At 53.3% G+C, this 23,738-nt stretch overlaps 1 protein-coding gene across 6 annotated transcripts in view; it reads left to right on the top strand.

The window, feature by feature from the left end:
- Positions 1-23,738, top strand: part of ZDHHC14 (zinc finger DHHC-type palmitoyltransferase 14) — a 267,415-nt gene that overhangs the window by 190,760 nt on the left and 52,917 nt on the right. For all 6 annotated transcript variants that reach the window (XM_070073338.1, XM_002714972.5, XM_070073342.1 and 3 more), the window contains exon 3: positions 6,413-6,571. In XM_070073338.1, the coding sequence (XP_069929439.1) occupies positions 6,413-6,571 (159 nt within the window). The remainder of the gene's footprint in view (positions 1-6,412; positions 6,572-23,738) is intronic.

The raw sequence follows: 23,738 nt of genomic DNA, 5'->3' as shown, positions 1-23,738 counted from the left end.
CAGGTTGTGAGCCAGGAGATGGTGCTGAAGGCCTGGAAGTCCCCACCACCCTTCGGGAAGCTGTCTGTCCCCAGTGCTGCAAGCACCCATGGAATGAGCCTTAGGGAAATCAAGGTTGGTTAGGGGCGTGGGTTGTGGCGCAGTGGGTTAAGCTGCTGCGTGGGGCACCCTCACCCCAGACTGGAGTGCTGGTTTGAGTCCCAGCTGCTCTGCTTCTGATGCAGCTCCCTGCTAATGTGCGTCCTCGGAGGCAGTCCCTGATGGTTCAGGTGCCTGGGTTCCTGCTACCCACATGGGAGACAGGGATGGAGTTCCAGGATCCTGGCTTCGGTCTGGCCCAGCCCCCCTTATTGCAGCCATTTGGGGGAGTAAACCGATGATGGAACTCACTCACTCTCTCTGCCACTCTGCCTTTCAAATAAATAAATAAATCTTTAAAAAGAAAACATCGAATTGTACCCTTTGAAAAGGTGAATTAAGAAAAAAATCTGTTAAACCCACCAGCTGTGTCAGCAGCATGCCAGCTGTACTTCAGCAAATGCAGCCGATAGCCATGAACACTTGAGTGTGAATCAGATCCTATTTGCCCTGCGACTCTTGCCCGAGCAGAGGTGCTTTGTGGTCACTCAGACTGAACTGGTAGTGGAGGCTCCTGCTGTCTGGCGGATCCTCTGTCACCTCGCGCCGGCCTCTGAAACTTAAATGCCCCAGGCGGTGCTGCTCTTCCAGGTCCCTGTGGTGAGTGACGAACTGCGGTCTGCATCTTCTGTGACTTGCGGTTTTGAGGTGGTTTTGGGTTTTTTGTTTGTTTGTCTTGCCTTTTGCATTGAAAAGCCAGAATCTAGTTATTCCTATGGTAACACAGTGTTCGACATTTTGGTCCTGCATGTGAGGCAGGAATAAATGAGTTGGGAGTCCAGTGTGTCTATGAGGATGCAAGGGCTCTGTTACTCCTTGAGGAAGTAAAGACCATTTCTCCTGGGGAGTGTGGCTTTGAAATAGCACACCCATGCTAACAAACAACTTACATAAGGCCTCCACTTAGTGCACAGGCGGTTGGGCATCCTTGAACTCACCACCCAGCAGCCGCACCTCCCCTCCTCCCCCACTGCCCTCCTTCTTTGGCACAGGCCTGATTGCCAGGCTAACAGTACGGCAGGTGCTCTCATTATTCCTGCCTGTATACCGACAATGCCCAACAATCAGGGGAGGGAAAACTCAATAAAGCAAAAGGCTATCTCAAGCTTTTAAGCTTTCTTTCAAAACGCCTGTGTATACAAATGTCCTTGAGAAATACTGACTCATATGGACTTGCAGAACTGCCTAGAAGTTTTTTTTTTCCCAAAAAATTCTAACGTTCTCAAACCATTAACTATGCAGACTCCCGTTCCTCTTTTTCAATAGCTGTATTTAAACCACAAGGAGCAGCACGCAGACACAGGGGCATAACTGTTGCCAACAACAAAAACCTCGCACACACATACACACAGAGTAACCTGCCGCCTCCAGCTTCCCGCATCACACAGGGAGTCTTCGTGGATGAGAAGCAGACTTTATACCTGGCTATTGGCCTCAGTCTGGAATGTTCCAGAAAAAAATCCCTTTTTCCTGAGGTGGCTATTCGAAGCCCTCCGTTCCAAGGCCCCTTTCTAAACAGCCTTTGACATGCAACCGATGAATTTAGTGATTTTTCAGCTTTACGGGGCTGATGACGGGAAAGCGCCCAGCATTTAGTAGAAACTGCCCTTGGGACGTTGAGTCCAGATCTTTTCTGGGCCAGTGCTGTGTGGTCTCATCCTGTCTTCCGTGCTGGGCGGTCACCAGGGGGAACCGTGGAGACCGTGCAAGGCGCCATGTTGCTCAGCTACAATGGTCAGTAGATTAGGCGGATTCAGTGCATTTCTGACTTGTGATGTTTTGAACTCAGAGTGGTTGTTGGGGATGTAACCTCATCAGAAGTCAAAAAAGAGCCCATATGCACACCCCCTGGTCACATGCGTGCCTAAAAGCTGTGGGTGAAAGAAACAGCAACAGGGGGTTGCTCTGAGGCAGAGAGCCACCCCTCCTGTTGCAGCTTTTTCTCTCCCCTGAGTTCTTTAGAAATGTTACAGCTCTTTTATGTTAACAACCCCATCTCTCCACCAAGTTCTTTGTCTTGCTACCACAAAGAATAAGGCTCACAGACAAGAATGAGCAAAGTGAAGGGAGTTTATTGATCTTTGGAGAAAGCTCCTGGCAACAGGGAGGGGGGTCCCAAAAGGTGCCTGTGGGTTTTTTTTTTAATATATGCTTTCTAAATGGGAAACTTTCCCTGATTGTTGGCTATGTATGTTAACAAGGTGAAACCCTTAGCACTGGCTATGAGCCCCTCAGGAAGCAGCTGCCGGAACCTCCTGTTTTGTGTAGACACTCAGGTCAGCACCATTACAAGCGGTTTTGCACTGGGAAGTTGGAAGGGTGCTCAGACAGGTCCCCAGTGGTCAGCCTCGTTCAGGGATTGCATTATTCTTCCTCACGTTCCCCTCGTCCTTCTGTTTTAAGACTGTCTCCTGTCTCTGTCGCTACAGGCCACTCATCCAAGCCTGAGCAGTCAACTCCAGGTCAACAGCTGCTAACGGAGAAGTTGAGGAGGGGAGGTGTGCTCTGTCAGTGAGCGCCAGGGGCACAGAGGGAGGGCAGCTCTGCAGCAGGTGTAAGACAGGGTGATGACTCCTGGGGCAGGAGCACCACAGCCCCTCATTTCTTGAGGACCCGCCGTGTGCTGCAGGGAAGACCTGGCCCCTGCCTCAAACAGTGTCCAGGGAAGACATGAGAACAGATCTTTTCTTTAGCGCCAGCAGAGAGGTGCCCGGGGGCTGTGTCCCCTGCTGTGTCCCCAGCTCCCAGCCCAGGCTGACGTCTTGTAGAAGCGCAATACAGAGGCCCTGAGTGTGTACATAAAGGAGCTACGTGCAGTGAGAGCCCAAAGGAGGCATCAGCGGATCGACTTGTAATGTGTTTTCCTGAGAGTGGCTGAAGCAGAACCCCTCGAGACGGGCTGGCCCGTGCACCCTGGGCACACGCCGGGAGGGAGGAGGCAGCTCGGCTCCCTCAGGGAAACACGAGGAGGCCGCTGGGTTTGTGTCACGGGCTGCGCTGCCTGAAAGGAGTGCCAGGCTCACAGGTGCCTGTGTTTCCTCCCCACACCTGCTGACTCCAAAGGCAAGAACCCCTCGGCTCTCTGTGGGTCCTGTACCGCCCTTGGGACAGAATGTTGCTGCCAGAAAATCATTTATAAACAGTTCTCCCGTCCACTTGTCATATAATGGCGCCCTGGTAGCTGGGCCCCGGTCTAGATCTTCTGATGCTTCCGTTCCTTTATGTTAAGTGTTCTCCAAATATGTGGTCTCAGGAATTTCGATTTAATTCTTAAGCTTCAGTTTATCATCTCTTCATTGCGAGCCTTCAGCTCACTTGGTATCCAAGGTTTAAGCTTGCAAAAAAATATATGATTTGGGACTGCAAGATCCAGAGCATTGGTCTTAAGGATTGCCAGCAAACACTTTATTTGAGCCATTGCTACTCAGATCTGGCTTTCTAAGTAGCTCCAGCGTGTGTCATTTCTGTGTTTTGTCATTTCTGTGTTTTAAAACATCGCAATCCAGCTGCCAAACTCTTCTGATTAAGTTACTGTGAATGTTTGATTGGGTTAATGCTTCTTAGACCCACAGCTGCCCTTCTGGTTTTCCATTCCTGTTTACCAAAGCTAGCTAGATACAGATTTCTCAGCTGAGATAGGACTACTAAGGCACCAAGTCATTACTAATTTAGGCCTCCGTGCCACCCGGTTGGCCCCTGTAGAGATCTGACATGATCTTTGATGTCTTCAAAGCCACCTATTCCACCACTCACTGCCTAGGGGAGTTCACAGCCATTGCTCTGTCTCCTCCTCAGTACAGAATGGTTGAGAGCCCCCCCACCCCCGCCATGCACAAAGGTACTTCCAAAAGTTCAAGGGAAAAATAGAGTTAAAGACTGTTGATTTTGTTGCAAAAAAAATTTTGAAATTCTTGCATATCACAGGTCTTCAAAAAGTTAATGGAAAATGCATCTTACGCGAGAATTTTAAAAATTTTTGCACCAAAATAAACTTTGAAATACCCACATACATTCTTTGGAGCTCCGAGCCTGTCTGGATGTCTGTCGGCCTTAGCACCCTTTGCTAGAGCAGCCGTCTGGGGTGCCAGGCAGATAGGGCACCTGCCAAGAGAGGGGTCCTGCCTGGCACAGCCATGCACATCCCTAGGATGGCCCCACAGCTTCCCCAGGCAGAAGGGCTGGGGCTCAGGAAGGGGCAAAGTAACAAGGCTGCCCCGTTCGATTGCCCCTTCCCTGCCCTCGCTGCCCGCCCTGTCCCTGGAAAACAGAAGCTGACCTGTGGCAGCACAAAACGTTCTCCCTACTGCTGGGCTCTCTGTTTCCACAAATACCGAAGCTCTGGGCTACAGGGCTGCCTTCGATGTTCAGACTTCAGACAGCCTCTGAGAGACTGGGGTGGGGGGTGGGGCCATAGCTATTGCAACACCTGAGTCGTGACTTGAGTGAGAGCAGCCCTGCAGGGGGCTGGGTTGGGGTGGGGGGCAGCCTTCCAGAGAAATCCGCATGAAGGTGCTCCGGGTGCCTGGGTGTGTGTCCCGCCCCCTGAGCCGAGCTGTGTCCCCACAGTTGAGCTCTTTATCATGGAAAACGCCTGTGATGACAAAACTCCCCATGGGTTTCCACGGCTTCTTGCACCAGAGTAAACATCTTTTCATTGCGTTTTTCCACAAACTCTCTGAAGTGCCCTCCTGTTTGCGTGCTTGGAGAGCGTGGTGAGTGCGTGTGCTGGGAGTGTTTAGGGCCCCTGGAGCAGGGTCTGGAGTTGTCAGGTGCGTGGATCGCAGGGGAATCTCGGTGGACTGCAGCTTCTGGCTCGGGAGTCGGAGGAGCTGCGCACCTGCTTCTCAGGTCGCCGCTGCTGCACGGACCACACTTGGAGCCGCGGACACTGGAGTAGGGATTCCCCGGCTCGCCTGCGGAGTCACATACCCGGGGAGCTTCACCCACAACCCCTAATGCCAGACCATACCCCACCCCCACGTAATGCAAACAGAATCTCTGAGGGTGGGAGCGAGATGCCGATCCTTTGGCAAGCTCCCCGTGTAAGTAATTGGTGACTCCCGCCCAGGCTGAGTTTGGCAGCCTCCGTGGCTTAGGGGACTAATTCCTGCCACCCTGGAAGGTGACCAGAAGTGTGTTGCAACTGCCGCCACCGTCTGCCAGCAGAATCCTGCGGCTGTGTGTGAACTGGCAGGAGCAGTTCCCATGAATGCCGCCAGCCCTGGAGCTCCCAGCACAGTCCAGCTCCCCGGGCCCACTGGCAGCCGGTCTCAGCTGAAGCCCTCACAGAGGTCCTGGGCACGCGCTGTCCCCCTGAGGCCTCTCACTCTTGACGGGGGAGCTAGCGGCCCGGGTTCTTTTCGGCGAGCCTTAAAGGGCTGTGCGGGGTCCAGGCGAGAGTGCGACTGGCAGTCCTGTCTTCCTGTAGAGCAGCAGGTCCCACCCCTGCTGAGCGCTAGGCTAATTCTGACCTAACGCTGGCTGGCTCGGAGGCAGGGTCCACACGTTGCGGGAGGTTTAAACATTCCCCAGATGATTCCATTGTGAAATCAGAATCTGCTCCCCAAAACGAAACCTAAAAAAAATAGATTTGTATTTTCTTTCACATTTGGAGAACTGGTTCTGAAAAATAAAATTGAAGGTGCTATTGAGATGATAAATAAATTGTGGGAGTGATTTAAGGACTTTTTAAAACATATATGTACTTCTAAAACTCTACGTTCCTCCCCCCACCCGGTCGCCATCCCTGGTGTTTTTAGAGGAGGCCAGCAGGCAAGCCTGAGCTGGTTTGAGGTGCATCCCTGTGTCCCCAGAAGGGAAGTGGATGAAGGCACGGTGCTCCCAAGGGCAAGGCTGGCTGCTGTACCATTTGCAACCCAACCCCTGGTCTCTACAACAGGAGTTTGGTGCTCGTGGAATTGTAGGGGCTGAAGAGGGCTCGGAGCAGCCCCAGTCGTCTGTGCTATCATCTGGGGGCCCCAAGCTGTGGGATATCTCCCCGGGCACCAAGGAGGGAGAGAATGCACAGTGCCCAGCCTCAAGCTGCGCAGGGCCGTGTAGCCTGCACCCCATTGGTTGGGCCTCAGTCACCTGCTCAGAGGAGTGAGGCTCCAGCCAGTCCCAGCGGAGCTCACTGAGGCACAGGGGAGCCCCAGCAAGGTAGGACAGACATGGTGGCAGATCCCGTATGTCCTCCTGGACACCAGCAGAGGGCGGTGCACTGGGTTGGAATCGGTCATCTCAGGCACATGTGCCCTTTCTCTTTTTCCCACAGATATTGCAAACGGCACCAGTTCAGGGGGGTACCGCCCGCCTCCCAGAACCAAAGAAGTCATCGTCAATGGCCAGACTGTGAAACTTAAGTATTGTTTCACCTGCAAGATCTTCCGGCCCCCTCGCGCCTCTCACTGTAGCCTTTGTGATAACTGCGTAGGTGAGTAGCTGCCCCAGGTGGGACGGGCCGCCTAGGGGTGGGCTTTGGGTGAAGGTGTGGCGTGTGCGTCTCTGTAATACCTGCGTGTGGTTAGGATTTGCACGTGTGGCCTGCTACATTCCCCAGGCCTGCAGTTGCCAGCTGTCTGCCTTGTTCCGTCCTGCGATGCCCTAGCCTTCTCCTCCCCCTGTACAGGCGCCAAAGCCGGGCTCTCTTGTTCCCCTAGGACAGCATGATCAGCAGGCATTTGGAATAAAACCTCTGCACCACAAACCCCCATGCCGGGCAGCCAGCTGGCCACGCACTTAACAGGACACGCTGTGTACAGTTCCCTTCTCCCGCATCTTCAGAGGGTCTTGGGGGGAGAGGCAAGAGGCTGTGCACCCTGGGGAAAGGCCAGAGGCGGAGGCCAGGAGTCTAGGGTTAGGATCGTCCCATCTTCCCAGAGCACGGAGGCCTCAGCTCTATCCACCAGCTTGCCCCAGCGCCCAGGAGGGAACAGGCAGGGGTGGCGGGAGAGGCCACAGGTACTGACTTGTTAGAATCAGCCTGGCCAGTGACCCAGCTCAGGATTTCTATACAGACAGGGGCCCCAGCCCTGGGAACGCAGAGCTGTGCCCACCCCACATGCCCTCTTCCTCCCTAGACTGGAGCTCCTTAGAGGTGCGGTTGGCCAGGGGGCGGCAGAGGACTAGCCAGACAGGTGATGGCATTGGCCCATGGAAGCCCCACTCCCCAGCCCGTGGCCTGCCTCTGGTGGGGTGGCCAAGGATAGTCCCAGGGGAGCACCTGTGCGAATCGGCAGCTACTGCACGCCGGGACAACAAGGGAGCAGCTCGGGACAACCCCATTTACCTCGGTGACCCAGGACCGATCTGCAGTGCTCCTGAGTCCCAGAGTCTGTGGTCTCCGGGCCTCTTGAGTAGAAGGCAGCTTCAGACCGAGGCCGCCGCCTCCGACCCGTCGTGAATTCATTTTGTCTGCATGCAAACCATCTACAGTTCAGTGCAGAGCCGTGCTTCCCCTCCCAGGCCTCATCTTGGTGTAGGAACTTAGAAAAATGGCTGTGAGCCTCTGCCTCCCAGCATCACAGCGGGGAATTTGGTTCCATCCTCACCCTGTAGTCGGGGGTCTATACTGTTGGAGCCCAGGACCCAGCACCGGGCAGCCTGGGTCCGGACGCTAGCTGCGTGATGTAGATAAGCTTCCTAAACTCTCTGTGCCTCCGTGTTTGTCCTCTCAAGAATGGGGAGAACATAGCCACCTCATGAGGTGGTTGAGAGGTTAAAGGGGGTAGCACACAGAAAACACTCAGAGCACCTGGCGTTCGGCACACACGCTGGCGTCGGCGACTCCAGTGACGCTGCGGCTGCTGCTCCCTTGGGGGTCCTGGCTGGACCTGACCTGTTGTCGCTCTCTGCAGAGGAGCTGACCAGTGCTGCCCCTAGCCCTCCACGTGGGGGCGTGTCAGAGTTTCCACCAGGACACGTGACAACCTGTGCTCGATCTCCGTGATGCTTCCTGGGGACAGCAGCCTCAGGGACCAACCCCCACTGCGGGGGTACTTGCAAGCCAGAGCCGCGTGGTGGCTTACCTGTCTCAGGGGAGCCTTTGCAGGGGTTGGTGAGACCCTTCCTGGGGTTGTCACTTCTACCTGGGGCCTACCCTATGATGCAATCACAGGTAACTCACGCCTGTTCGCGTAAACGTGCCTGTTGTTGTGGGTGCCTCCTCCTGCACGCTTCTCCTAGCTGCTTATTCTAGTCTGCATTTTGATAGAGAGGGAATTGTTTTCTACCAGCCCAAAGCATTTATCATTTATTAACGTTTTTACAATTTATAAATTTTACTTATCCTTTATACAAGTTTGTCAACCACCTCCGGACACTCCCGGGTTTCTACTCCCTCATTTTCACCAGTTGGTCTCCACCTCTGCTTCCTGTCTCCAGGTAGATTCCTCATCATGAAAAGCCTTTCTTCCCCATCTCGTAGCCTTACCGTTCTAAATTCCCTTTGGGTTATCTTCAGACACTTTCTAAAAGCTCACAGAACCGCTCAGACGTGCCCCTTCCATTGCCCGTGGGCATACGTGTCCCACCAGGAAGCCTGGTGCATTCAATGTGCAGCCCTCTTGCCAGAGTTCCATACGCTTCCCCCAGCTGCTGGTGTGCTTCCGTCATGGTGTCACCGTCCAAGAGCACCCTCTCCGAGAGGACGCTATGAAATAAGAGCCCCCAGGAGCCAAGTCGGAGTCTTCCCGAGAAATCGCGGCCACCCCAGCAGGCCAGCAGCGTCCTCTAAGTGAGAACCCCGAACAGCAGAGGGAGGACAAAAGGAGGGGAGATGGGAGAGACTGGGGTGGGGTGCCAGCCACGGAGCATTCAACCAGCAGTGGCCTCTAGGTGTCATTCAAAGATCCTAGAGCTGGAGCTTGGGCAGCTGTTAACAGAGCCCAGTTCCATCCAGGACGGGTAAGGTTCAGCTGTCTCATAATTAGCCGGAGTACCAACGTTTTGTAGGGGTCTGAATGACTGCAGATTTTTTCTGCGGACTGCCTTAGTGTGACCACCGAGCAGACCAGAGGACTGGACCTTCCGTGTTGGGGAAGGCAGAGTGGAGAGCAGGTGCCGCCCACTGAGAGGTCTAATTGCAGGGTTTGCTGCTGGTTCATTTGTAGATGGAAAATCTTTACCGAGAGAATTCTTCCTGTCGCCGAGGGAAGGCCCCGTGACACACGGAGAGCCAAGGACCCATTCCGTGGCTTCCCCTCGCTGGTGGTGGCTGAGCGTGGCTGGTGCTTGCCAGGCGTAATCTACAAACGCTGATTTGTGCTGGGAGGAAGAGCCGCTCAGCAGTGTTGTCTTTGTCAGGGACGTTTGAGACGAGAGCCGGGGGCAGGCACTCTGCGTGTCCAGTTGAGGACAGAGGACAGCGCCTCCGTGGCGTGCGAGCTGAGGCCGAAACAGAACTGGCTGGCAGGGCTCGGGGTTAGGGCCTGGCTCTACAGGCACGCCTCCCCAGGACTGGCTCCTGGTCTGTCCTTGAATGAGCATGGGACCTGGCTGAGTTGTCCAGACTCTCTCAATGCCATGTCTGTAACGTGGGGTGATCCCAATGCTACCGGGCAGGTTACTTTTATGGACAAAGTGAGACTGTGCCCCCAGAAGCACCAGCTCGGAGAGCGCACACTTGGGTCAGTGAGCACTTGCTGTTGGAATCCTCTTACTGGAACCAGGGAAACCATGCTCTTAGCCCTTAGTGCTCTAGACCCCAGTTAAAGCAAAGCGCATCTTCCCGCAACAGGAAGCCTTGCTTCTGTCACGTGGGAGGATTTAGATGATTTGCAGTAAGAAAAGTAACACGAATCTCTTTTATCTCCATGTCTGTCTCTCTACCTTCCTGTCTCTAGTTCTCTCTCAGTGTTGCCATCGGGTAGCTTCTCTGCATTTAAAACAGGGGATGTTGGGTTGTTTCGTCCAGGCCATCTCTGGGTTGTAAGGTATTTCAGACAAGCAACACCTGGGTCAGGAGCCCCCTTCCCAGAGCCTCGCACCCCTCAGCTCAGGAGAGGGAAGTGTACCTTTCCCTGACCAGGTGGACCCCGTGGGAGGAGCCTGTCCTTTGGAGGACCCTGGTCCAGTCTTAGACTAGCTAGCAGCTTTCAGGGGGGAATTGGGTGTTTTTAACATAACATAAACCTGGAATAAAAACCAGGACTCACTTGCAATTGATTTAATCCCATGCTGTGGCCAGACTCATAAGGAAGTTCACTAAGCACTGAGGTGAAGCACGGCAAGGGTTTGCAGACAGGCTCTGTGCAAGCCCAGCACCAGGACCGGCAGCTCTGCCCGGGGCTGCCTTAGGGCTCCTGGAGGCCAAGCTGCCTGGTTCCACACCTGCTGTGCTGTCTGGGCAAGAGGACCCTCTCTGCACCTGCAGTGCTGCCCCTGGAGGTGCCACAGGACAAAGGGCAGTGCACATGCAGCGCGTAGGCTGTGCCAGCCCCTGGGGAGCACCGGGCAGCACCTGCCTCTCTCACACACAGCGAGTGAGTTTGTGTAGAGTTCTCCCACCCTCTTTTACATCCCTGCGGATCCCTTTCCTGTCCCCTCCTCTCCCTGGCTGGGTCTCTCGCTCCCAGGCCCTTGCCCTCCGTCCACCACACACACCCCCTCCTGTCCCCACATCTCCTCTGGGCGCTCTCACTGCTCCCCCCTGCCGCGAATGCAGACTGCTGGGACGTGGGGTGTGCGCCGCTCGGCGCCCCCGCCCTGGGAACCCAGTCACTGCTTCACCGTGGTACCCAACAGTAAGAGGTTGGCCTTGTAGCTGCATCCCGCTGTGGGGGAGAACTCTGGAGTTTCTTCGCAACTGTTGGAGTGTGGGGAAAGGGCTCCTACTTCCTCATCGGACAGCACTGCACTTGAGGGCAGTGGAGGCAGCCGGCGTTGTGTCCTCCTTGGAACCAAAGCGAACGGGGTTTTACTGGTGCTCCTGGCTTCCGGTGTCTTTACATTTCACCGACATTTAATGAGCACCCGAGTCAGGCAGCGTGATAGTCGCTAGATGCATCAAAATGAAGGCCTTCGGCAAGGATCATTATCAAGAGCAGACCAAGGACAGTCAAGGCAGAAGGCATTTATCATATTGCGTAGGCCACAGAGAGTGGTTTTATGTTGGTAAGGAGCACAATAAAAAGTCTTCAGGGCCCGTGCTGTGGCATAGCAGTTTGGATCCCAACTGCTCCACTCTTTTTAAAGATTTATTTTTATTTATTTGAAAGAGAGTTACAGAGAGAGGTAATGAGAGAGGTCTTCCATCCACTGGTTTGCTCCCCAGATGGCTACAATGACTGGAGCTGAGCCAATCCAAAGCCAGGAACCAGGAGCTTCTTCTGGGTCTCCACATGGGTGCAGGGGCCCAAGGACTTGGGTCATTTCCACTGCTGGATCAGGAGCGGAGCAGCCGGGACTCTAACCAGCGCCCATATGGGATGCTGGTGCTGCAGGTAGGGGCTTTAACCCACTGCACCACCGTGCTGGCCCCCCAGCTGCTCTACTTCTGATCCAGCTCCCAGCTAATGCACCTGGGAAAGCAGCCAAGTCCCTGGGTCCCTGCACCTATGTGGGAGACCCGAAAGAAGTTCCTGGCTCCTGGCTCCTGGCTTTGGCCTGGCCCAGTCTCAGCTGTTGCAGCCATTTGGGGAGTGAACCAGCAGGTAGAAGATCTCTCTCTCTTTGTCTTTTCCTTCTCTTTCTCTCCGTCTCTCTAACTATTCCTTTTTTCAGTGGCACCATCGCTGTGTCTTTTCTGCCGCATCTGCAGAGACCAAGGTTCCAGATTCCGTGATGTGGGCGGGAGCCCCTTTCGCTTCCCTTCCTGAGTAACGGGCCAGGCAGGGGCAGTACCTGCCCCACTTTCTGCTTCTAAAATGAAGAAGAGGTTGTAGGGCCCCGCCTCCCACCTATTTTGGGATTCTCCCCAAACAGGAAGTTTACTTGGATGACAGATGACCGAAGAGGTAAAAACGCTTTGGAAAGTCCAGCACAAACACAAAACTAAACTTAGAAGCAAATAAACAAAGCATCCAACTCCAGAAGATAGAGTAGGAGCTGCAAAATCAGTTTAAAGAAAATAGTGGCCTAAGAAGCAGAGCAGTAAGTGTGAGGCCAGATCCCATTCCCTGGAAAACAAACAACACTAAATAAAGCTCGGGTGAGACTAAAGGACAGTGGCACGAAGTGGAAGTGACAGATCAGAGGGGACAGACTCAGATTTTTTTTTTTTTAATTTTGTATAACCGTTTGCTGGGCAATCTCAATGTAACATGACGTAGCAGATTGCATCTAGTATAACAATAGAATTAGTTATTTTGAAGTAGAAGGGCTTATTTATTTAAAAGGCAGAGTTAGACATAGAGAGGACAAAACAGAGAGAGAGAAAGAGAGATCTTCCATTTGTTGGTTCACTCCCCAAATGGCCACAACAGTCAGGGCTGGGCCAGGCCAAAGCCAGGAGCCTGGAACTGCACCTGAATCTCCCACACCGGTGCTGGTTGTCCCTGCCTGTGCTCTTGTGCTCCCGGTCCCCTTGCTCATCACGTGGCTGTTGGTTCTCTCCTCCCGGGTCCTGGGCCCCCAACATTTCTCTTGGTTCCACCACAGCCTCTGTGGGTTCTTCCTGGCCGCTGGCTGGGCCACTCTTTGGTCCTGGGCAGGTGTGCCCACCCTTTCTTGGGTAGTCCTGTTCTCTATATGCCTGCCCTTCAAGAAGATTCCCTGTGTTCTCTACCAAGAGATTTTAAAAAATGCAAGTGGAAGCAGCCTCCAGAGGCACTTTTGAAGGAGTAATCAGAATAAATGAAAACGCCAGGAAGTGCCTCACGCCAGCAAGAATTCCCTTCGTAACACGTTTGTTGTGGGTGTGAGTCCAAGTATGTCCATGTAAGTTCCTTAAAACTGTATGCCAGGCCTGGGAGTCTGCATTCGAGCGAGCTCCCCCGCGGACTGTATGCACAGCGAAGCGTGGGCACATGGGAGCAGGCTCTTTCTGCCCTCCTCTGGGCTCAGCCAGCCCAGGTCAGGCTGTCCGGATGCACCGAGGATCGCTCCTCCTCCTTCCTGGAGACCAGTGGCCGGCAGGGAGACCTCCCACGGAAGGCAGCCACTTCCGGAGGGCTCTGCCACAGTGATTTGCCACCACGACAAATTACTATTAACAAACAGCTACTGTATTCTGAGAGCCAACTGCAATCCATGCGTTACAAATACAGCTCTGCAGCTGGAATTGGTCTCCTGGTCCCCTGACTCACCTCAGGGCCTCTGCCCCCTGGGGTCTGAGGTGGGCATTGCCTCGGCTCGGCCACAGGGTTGGATATCCACAGGGCCGGGGGGTGCCAGGGCGGCACCCAGGGCTGGATGTGGAGAGGGGAGGGGAGGCATCCGGTCCCTGTGGAATGCACGTGCCGACGGCTCCCCCTGTGGTACTTAGGGATTTGCCTGTTAGGTGGAGGCAGAGGACAAACAAATAAAAGATGGGCCTCTTGCCTGGAGACGTTTTCCTCCCACTCAGGAGACAATGACTGGCATCTCATGGGAGTGTTGGACAAGAACAAGAACGTAGCTCCCAGGAATGCTGGCCGCGTCCATTGGTGGTTATTTAGACAGATCCCCCCAAGGGGAGAAAAGAAGAAAGGGCCGAAAATCCGGGCCATCAGCCACACTGAGCAGCCCTCAGACACCCACCTGACAAGCAGGACGTGCGCGGGCAGGGGATGGTGAGGTGGAAATCCCGACAGCGCGCTGGTGAGGTGTGGTAGCTGTTGGTGCCCGACAGTGCTGTGCCACAAACCCCTGGAAACCGCAGTGAGGGCTGGCGTTGGCACAGGGGGTGACAGAGCCACCGCTTGTGACGCCAGCATCCCAGATCGGCGTACCAGTTGGAGTCTCGGCTTTTCCGCTTCCGTCCAGCTTCCTGCTAATGCACCTGGGGAGGTAGCAGGTGATAACCCTAGTGCCTGGGTCCCTGCCCCTCGCGTGAGAGGCTGGAGTTCCTGGCTCCCGGCTTTGGCCTGGCCCAGCCCTGGCTGTTGCAACCACTTGGGGAGTGAACCAGTGGATGGAAGATATTTCTCTCTCTCTTTCTTTCTCTCTCTCTCTCTCCCTCTCTCTCTGTCACTTTGCTTTTCAAATCTGTCACTTTGCTTTCCAAATAAATAAATAAATCTTTAAGGACTGCTCAGTGGCTTTTAGCGAGCACCGCTTATGTTTCCTAAGTGTTGTGGGTCCCCTGGGACCTCCCTGGGGATTTGACTGGGCTTGGCTCCACGCACTGGTTCAGAGCCAGGCCTCCTCGCATTTGATTCTGAGTCCCAGGCTGAAGGCCCAGTTCTCCTCCTTGGGGAGTCCCTGGACCACCTGATGCATAGAGAAGCTTCTAGGTGTTTACGGCCCGTCTGCCAGGTCGCACTGGGCAAGCTGGGAAGCTGTGCACTCGCAGAGCACCACAGGGCGGCTTGGGACACTGAGTCAGATACTTTCTAGGAAGGCAGTCCAGGTCTTTAACCCACGCGTGCCTTAGAATTAGGTGCCCAGTAATCTAGTGTTGACCTGTGCTGCTGGGAACTACAGCAGGCCCCCAGGATGGATTTGGGGTCAGGAGAAAAGCCTGAGACACACCAGCCCTGAAGCTGCCTGCTGGCTGTGAAGGGAGCCGTGCTTCACAAAATCCCACCCACTTGGGGCCCGCACTGTGGCAGGTTAGGGCCCTGCCCTGCAGCGCCCCGCATCTAATGTGGATGCCAGTTTGAGTCCCAGCTGCTTCACTTGCAATCCAGCTCCTTGCTAATGTACCTGAGAAAGCAGCGGAGGCTGGCCCAAGTATTTGGGCCCCTGCATCTGCGTGGGAGACCCGGAAGAAGCTCCTGGCTCCTGGCTTCAGATTGGCTCAGCTCTAGCCATTGCAGCTACCTGGGGAATGAACTAGCAGATGGAAGACCTCTCTCCCTCTCTCTGTCTCTCCCTCTCTCTGTAACTCTGTCTTTCAAATAAATAAAATAAATCTTAAAAAAAAAAAAAAAAAAAAACTCCCACCCACTCTTTGTAGGACTTAAGCAAAACCAGGCTACAAAGACTGGAAGCTTTGACGATGAACAATAACTCATGCTTTAGTTTTGAAAGCTTAATGCCTATCTATTAGTTTAAAAAAAAAGGAGCTGTGAAAATAGTTTGGTTTATTGGAAATCGGTTCAGTTTTATTTTTTTAAAAGGCTGAGTATTTTAAGTAAAGGTGTAATTAAAATAGTCAGATTATACTTTAGGAAAAGGAAAAATGTGAGATATAATCATGGCCTCCTTCTGATGAAACGAGAAATGAACCCATAGAAACGGTTTGCACTAGGCCAGCCCTTCCGTTGGGAGGACACTGTCCTGCACTTCCATTGGGAGGACACTGTCCTGCACTTCCGTGTGGAGGACACTGTCCTGCTCTTCCATGTGACTTTTGACCGCTCCGTGTGGTCTTGGCTCCCACATGCAGCCTGGCCAGTGCTCAGGGCCAGTTGGTATGTGCTGCGATGCGGAGAGGGCAGAGACCTGGCCACACTCAGACACGCCCTGGCCCTCGTAAACCAGAGGCTGAGAGCAGAGGGATGCTCGGCCGGGCAGGGCAGTGGATGGGCAGCAGGTGGACACATGAGGTTTTCACCACGCGAGAAAGGTGGTAGCTTCCACCCCAGGCCTGTAGTGCGGCCTCGTTCCTCCGACAGTTGGTGACTGCCGGGGTGAGGCTGTGTTTGGGCACAGGCCTGGGGTGGGTGTGGGGGGCGGCAGGAGGGCGGTGAGTGACGCGTGGCCCCAGCCTCGCAAGAGCTTCTGCGGGGGGAGTTAAAGTCCGCTCCACAGCAGGAACGCACTCACCTTGCTGGTTCTGCCCCAGGATGGTCATGATCTCACCCAGATATTGCAGTCATGGTCCCTGCACTGGCGCACGTGAAGGGTGCGTCACTGCCCTGATGTCGTACCCCGGAGCATCCCGGCCCTCAGGATACCAGGCTCCGGGCCTTCTCCTGGGAGTTCCCAGGAGACCTTTACCACCCGAGGGGAGAGTTTAATGATGTAGCTACATCCTCAGGCTAGAAGGTTCCAGAAATTTAATGGAGCATATTGGTAAGGAAAGGTTCTATGATCTCACCCCGAGGGCCTGGACAGAGCAAGTGCCCCACGGCCTGGGGTGGACTCCCCATTGCTCTGAGGACCAGCAGGGGACTATGGCCACCATGCTTCTAGAAGCTCAGCTCACTCCATGAACCAAGTTGCCTACTAGGGCATGGCCTGACCACCAACCAAGAACCTCATTTTTTTTTCTTTTTTTTTTTTTTTTAATTTTCTTTTTTTGCAAGGCAGAGTTACAGAGAGACAGGGAGAGACAGAGAGGAGAGACCTTCTCCTCTGGTTCACAACCCATATAACCACAGCGGCCAGGGCTGGACCAGGCCAAAGCCAGGAGCCTGGAACTTCATCCAGGTCTCCTACATGGTAGCACAGACCCAAGCGCTTGGGCCATCCTCCACTGCTTTCCCAGGTGCATTAGTGGGGAGCTGGTTTGAAAGAGGAACAGCCAGAACTTGGGGCTGACACTGTAGCACAGCAGGTTAACGCCCTGGCCTGAAGCACTGGCATCCCATATGGGCGTTGGTTCAAGTCCCGGCTGCTCCACTTCCAATCCAGCTCTCTGCTATGGCCTGGGAAAGCAGTAGAAGATGGCCTAAGTCCTTGGGCCCCTGCACCCACGTGGGAGACCCCGGAGGAAGCTCCTGGCTCCTGGCTTCAGATTGGTGCAGCTCTGGCTGTTGGCAGCCAATTGGGGAGTGAACCAGTGGATGGAAAACCTCTCTCTGTCTCTCTGCCTCTCCTCTCTCTGTGTAACTCTGACTTTCAAATAAATAAATAAATCTAAAAAAGAAAGAGAGGGGGGAGGGGAGGGAGGGAAGGAGGGAGAAAAGCAGCCAGAACTTAAACAGGAGCTCCTATGGGCTGCGGGTGTCACAGGTGGCAACAACCTGCTGTGCCACAACTCTGGCCCCAGGAAGCTTACTTTTAGAGTTTGTCATGGCCTGGGTGCCATAGACGGAACTCAGGATGTCCCTGAACTTGGAAAGGGAAAGCAATCACATCTTTATTTCAGTAACACTGTGTTTCCTTCCATTGGGAATAAGGACAACACATCGGATTAGCCCTGTGTCAACACTGGCCACTGCAGAGCAGCCCCTGGGATGCAGGATTCCCACCCTGTAGACGCCCCAGGCCAACACGTCTGTCTGTGACCCCTCTGAAGTTACAGGATGGGTCACCCCTCAGGTCTGGCTGGTGAGAGATGGATGAGCCGGCACATGTCTCAAAACCCCCTTGACAGCAGCATTTCTTCCCTGTTGATCTCTTTTGCATTTTACATATGTAAAGCATGCTGGGAAGGGGTCCAGGGCTTCACAAAAATTGAAGAACCCCTGGGTGGCTCTCATTTGGAAAATAAGACTCTAAAGTAAAGGGACTGGGTAATAAATAGAAGGGGCAGGCTGCGTCCTCTCTCCACCCCTCCGGGCTTTGTACTCATTTTCTTTCAAGGAATACACAGTAAGTTGCTTTCAGGAATCCCAGTTTTTCCAAGTTCTTTCCAAACAAAAACAATAATCCCCCTAGCTCATTCATTTTTCTCCTCGTTTTTCTCTCCCAACCCAAACCCAGGTGTGCCACACACTCAGCTTCCCAGGGTAGGGGGGCAGGCCTGGGGCCACCTCGCAGTGGGGCCCCTGGAGCCAGGCTCCCGCGGGATGCTCTTGTTGCTTGTGGAGGAGACTTGTACTAGGGAGCAGAAAGGGCGGCTGCAGGAGGAGCTCTGTATAGTGGCCGCCCAGCTCGCTGTGTTTTGGGTAAACAAAACCCTTAGTAACAGCTGTGTAAACACTGCGGAGTCTTCATTCCCTCCAGGGCCTGGCTCGGTCCCTTTATGCCCCTAGGAGACAACAGGCAGAAAAGAACCCTCTGTGTAGTTAAATTTAACCCTCCCACGAGATGTCCTGGAATATTTGCAACACTTTTTTTTATATCTTTATTATTTTATTTGAAAGAGAGACAGAGAGAGAGCTTCCATCCTCTGGTTCACTCCCCAAATGGCTGCAATGGCCAGGGCTGGGCCAGGCCGAAGCCAGGAGTCAGGAGCCAGGAGCTTCATCCAGGGCTCCCACGTGGGTACAGAGGCTCAAGCACTTGGGCTGTCCTCCACTGCCTTCCCAGGCACATTAGCAGGGAGCTGGACTGGAAGTGGAGGCGCCAGGAATTGAACCAGCACCGACGTGATATGCCGACACTGTAGGCTTTACTGGCTACACCACAGCACCAGCCCCTCCAACACTGTGTTAAGGCTCTGTATTTAGTACAACACTGTATTTAGTAGCTACTGTTTCCAGACCCCCACCTGGGTTTAGGGTGGTTTGCATCACATGCCTTTCCACAGAAAGTTGGCAGGAATCAGATGGTGTCATGGAGAGTATTCCTGGTGACTTGATGGATTCGCAGCTGTGTCACGGCACAGTTGTGTGCCACTGACCATGCAACAGTGACTGGCTTCCTTCTAAGTGTGTGGGCCCCAGAAACCATTGCTTGTCATTACTGGATGAAAATTTTGTTTTCCAAACATAAATGCATTTTTTCCGTCTCTGTAACTGCTGCCACTTTGGTGCAGGACAGGAAGTAGCCAGCGTGTGCTCGCATGGGGCTTCTGAGATCTGCTCAGCAAGGCCGGGGGCTTCTGGGCTTAGGAGCTTGAGGGCTGTACCCCAGGCCCTTCATTCGCCTGTTTCAGAAATCTCTACTGACTGACTGCAGACTACACCAGGCTCTGGGCTTGCCAGTCACTGGGGCAACAGTGGTGAGCAGGATTCACTTGGTCCTGCCACAAGGAGCTTGTGGGGGAAAGCAGGTGGGTGTGGTACAGAGAGGTGGCTGGTGCATGGGCCAGGCCAGCCCTTGGGTGAGCACATGGAGAGAAGAGGGTGGGGCAGCCGGGCTGGGACCCATGGGAGCCCAGCAAGGGAGGGGAGCAGAAAGACAAGGCCCTACTGGGCGGGTGCTGGGACAGCTCTGCAGAGCACCCTGGTAGGAGCAGGAGGGCAGGTCCAGGAAGGTAATTCCAGGAGGAGAAGGCCAAATTGAAGGCGGGAAGAAAGAGGGCGCCTTGCAGTACTTGCCAAGCAGTTGCTGTCCCACTCCAAAGCCAAGCAGCATGAAGGGGCCTTGTCTAGCTAGTGCTTCAGAAAGTGCTGTCTGTCACCATTGCAGAGAACGAGTGTGCTGCAGCCAGACTGAGCCAGGGAGACGGGCTGGGGCTGCACACCCAGGTGGGTGCAGGTGACCTGGGCCCACACTGCAGGAGCAGCCAAAGAATGGAAAGATGTAGGTGGATTCCATAAATATATCTAGACTCAGTGCTTCATGAAATTCGTGGAGTGGGGGGAAAGGGGAGAGAGCACTGGCTCCTTCTCCCAAGAACATGATTATTTCTCCATGTTAAAAATTAATCCTTTCAGAGAAGAGTCAAGTTCCCATATTTTAAGCGTATCATGAGTCAGTGACCTGAGCCATAAAGCATAGAACTCACGTTAACTGCCTGGTCTGAGCCAGATCCAAGCACCACATAGGCCAGGCTGTGGCTGATTGGCTGGTGACTATGAACCAGACACACAGAGGAGAGAAAGCAAAAATGGAGGGTGAAGGAGTAAAGTCAGGAAGTGCAGGAGGGCAAGCATGGAAGGAAAGCGAAGTGTGACCACCAGGTCCTGGAGAACAGAGGCAAGGGACTGGGGGCAGCTGGTCCTGGGCAGGAGAGACCACTGCTGGTGATGAGAAGAGGGGCTCCTTCACCCCAGAGCCACCCATGGTGCAGTTAAATTAAGACTTTTGATGTGCAAATGCTGGTCCGCTTCCAAGGCTTGCTTCTGCTTTCTTTGCTCATTAAACCACACACAAATTCCCATTTTTATTCTTTGGCTGCTCTCACACACACAGGCAAATGTCTACCTAGTTAGCCCATTGTTCCCCCCTCAAGAGAAGTAACCTGTAATTTTATGGGAGTAGCATGGGTGACAGTCCTCCTGTGTCTCTTCAAACTGGCATGTGGCATAGAGCTGGTTGTAGGTATTCTTCTTTTGCTGTCTGTCCTGTGGTGTTCAGAGTTGGCCTGGGGAAAGGTCGTCCTGCTCAGTCCAGAGGGCAGTTCACCTTGTCCAACAGGATGGGCTAGAAGCCCTGCCTTATGACCGTCTGGAGCTGGATAGAGACAAAACAAATGAGTGCATTAAAGACACGTGGCCCAGAAAGAAACAGTAAGAGTGTGGTAGCTGTAGGGGCAAAGAGAGACAACAACCAAGGTTTTCATGACTAGCGCTGGCCCAGAAATTCCAGCGCCATTCAGCCTGCTCATGGAGTTGTCTACCCTCACCCAAGAAATTGTAAATATGGTTTTGTACCTGTCTAGTTTTTTTTAATGGTTTATTTATTTATTTGAAAGGCAGAGATACAGAGAGAGAAGGGGAGAGAGAGAGAGGGAGGGGGAGAGAGTAGGGGGTAGAGACGGAGAGAGACAGACAGACAGATCTTCCATCTACTGATTCATGCTCCAGATGGCTGCAACGGCTGGGGCTGGGCCAGGCTGAAGCCAGGATCTAGGAGCTTCTTCTGGGTCTCCCACATGAGTGCAGGGGCCAAAGTACTCCATCTTTCACTGCTTTCCCAGGCACATTATCAGGGAGCTGAATCAGAAGTGGAGCAGCCGGGACTCAACCAGTGCCCATATGGGATGCCTGCATGGCAGGCAGAGGCTTAGCCTTCTATGCCACAGCACTGTTCCTGTACCTGTCTAGTTTGACTATCAAACAGTATGCATCATAGAGCGTGGCACAGGCTCTGCCTTGAGCAGAAGTTAGCATGTCTCATCCCTGCCTGTTTTGAAGGACTGGGTTTGGCAACCCTAACATGCAGGCCCTAGTGTGGCACCCGTTACCTGGATGAAGGCTGTGTTTTGTTCTCTTTCCCAGAGGAAGGGGTCTTGTACTGGCTCACTCTTGAGAGCCTAATAAAGGGACATCACTATTTCCCTTTATCTAGGGATTCTTAACTTAGTCCAAAAAATGCCAGTGCTTATCTTAAGGCTGTAGGAGCAGGTGTTTGCTGTGTGGCCTGTCCTCTCTGGGGCCAGTCTCTGTTCTCCAGAGGTGAGGCTGGGCTCTAAATATTTTACTTCTCAACAGACCCACTGTGCTTTCTTCTTGGACACCAGGTAACCACATTCTGTTAGGAAGTTAAGGGTGCTAGTCAAATGCCCAAACCTAGAGTCTTGGGCTGGGGAACAGATTAGCAAATCATCTACACTTTACATCATCTCCCTGACCTCCCCCAACAAAGAGATTGGTCCTTTAGATCCTCCACAAGGGCCTGTCCACATAGGTGGGAACTGTCTGTAAATCCTCATGTCAGCACGGTCCAAGTCAGCTGTGACTTTGTTCTCTGTCTGCTGCTCCAAGACAAATAGGAACCGACAGCAAAGATTCTGAGGCGGAATAATGGGAAGGTTTGAAGGCCTGGCCAGGTATTTGTGAGGCCCCGACTTGCAGATCTGTTTTCTCGTGGGGTACTGAAAGAGACCTTACAAGGAAGGTGTGAACCTCCTTAGGATGGCACTCCATTGACTTCAGTTACCTGCCTGGACTGGGAATGGAGCTGGTCTGAATAGGAGGCCAGCAGAGTGGGCAGCTGCTGCATCTAAAAGAAAATCCACGGTTCTGCCTGCTTCCTCAATGACTTAGGAGCCAAGCAGAAGGAAGGAAGTCCTCAGCTTAGGGCCAGCAGGGTCTGTGGTTCTGCCCATTGGCTTGAGCAAGGCTAAAGCACCCAATTACTCTTTCTCTTCTCTTTCTCACCCACATGGCTGCTGAAGTTTTCCAACCCCAACATGAATGTCCTGCCCATGGGTGCCTTGCCCAACCCCTACACAGATAGGCTGTGTTCCCTCTCCTACTCCCGGGAGTTTAACCTTTAGTACCAGGATGCACTAGGTACCTGGAAGTGGTAGGACAGGGAGGGTTGCAAGCACGGATGGGAATGTGGTGGGGAAGGGCAGCCAGCTCCTTGTCCCTGTGCCAACGTGGGCCCTGGTCAGACTTTGGGGATGAAGGAGCAAGCCTACATCCCTGCTACCCTCATCATCACGCAACCAGTATAAGGTGCAGGACAAGCCATCTGGTATAAAGCTATGGGGGAAGCGCCCACTCTGGAAACGTGTCCCACTCAGTGGTTGACCCTGGAGGGTAAAACTTCAGACCTGTACATAAGCACAATGCAAGTCTGACATCATTTCATGACCCGACAATGCACTTTACATGATATAAATTAACGCAAACAACTATTGTCTGTCCAGGTTGATAGTCCCGTCCTTTAAGATTTCCAGGGATCTGACTGGAAGCCTCAAAGTCAAAAGACTTAGTTCAAAAGAATTGTCAGAGGTTCAAACCATTTGGTCAAAATGAAAGTAATGATCCATTTAACCCAAGCATTTTTTTTTAAAGATTTATTTTATGTATTTGAAAGAGTTACAGGGAGAGGGAGAGACAGAGAGGGAGAGAGAGAAGAGAGACAGACAGATGTCTTCCCTCTGCTGGTTCACTCCCCGACTGGCTGCAATGGCAGGAGCTGAGCCCATCCAAAGCCAGGAGCCAGGAACTTCTTCCAGGTCTCTCACATGGATGCAGGGGCCCAAGGACTCAGGCCATCCTCTGCTGCTTTCCCAAGTGCATTAGCAGGGAGCTAGATTGGAAGTGGAGCACCCAGGACTTGAACCAGTGCCCATATGGGATGCCAATGCTGCAGGCCAGGGCTTTAACCCATTGCACCACAGCGTTGGCCCCTAACCAGTGGGCCAGTTCTAATGAGTTAAGGCAGTCACTCAAACATTTTAAAATACACAGATAAAGTTAACTCCTTTAAGACCCAAGCAATCAAGACTCAAAAAGACAACAGAAAACATGAGAAAGCTTCTTCAAAGACACATAGAATTCTCATTATCTCGGACAGTTACAAAAACAAAAGCTACAACATATTCATTCCTTCAGCCCCCCCATCAAAATATTTTTTCTTAACCTTTGTCACCAAGAATACATTCTCATGCTTATAGCTTCCTCCACGTCTTTCTTTCCTACCTACTGGTTTCTTCTGTTCACATACTGAACTCTTCTAAACTGTGAGAGACGTATTTTTAAAAACACATTCAGGGCCGGCGCCGCAGCTCACTAGGCTAATCCTCCGCCTTGTGGCGCCGGCACACCGGGTTCTAGTCCTGGTTGGGGTACCAGGTTCTGTCCCGGTTGCCCCTCTTCCAGGCCAGCTCTCTGCTGTGGCCAGGGAGTACAGTGGAGGATGGCCCGAGTGCTTGGGCCCTGCACCCCATGGGAGACCAGGGTAAGTACCTGGCTCCTGCCATCGGATCAGTGTGGTGCACCGGCCGCAGTGTGCCGGCCACGGCGGGTGAACCAACGACAAAAGGAAGACCTTTCTCTCTGTCTCTCTCTCTCACTGTCCACTCTGCCTGTCAAAAAAAAAAAAAAAAAAAAAAAAAAATTCAG

The sequence above is a fragment of the Oryctolagus cuniculus genome, chromosome 5 (genome assembly GCF_964237555.1).
Source record: "Oryctolagus cuniculus chromosome 5, mOryCun1.1, whole genome shotgun sequence".
NCBI lineage: Eukaryota > Metazoa > Chordata > Mammalia > Lagomorpha > Leporidae > Oryctolagus > Oryctolagus cuniculus.
This window is presented reverse-complemented; position numbering and strand designations above follow the sequence as displayed.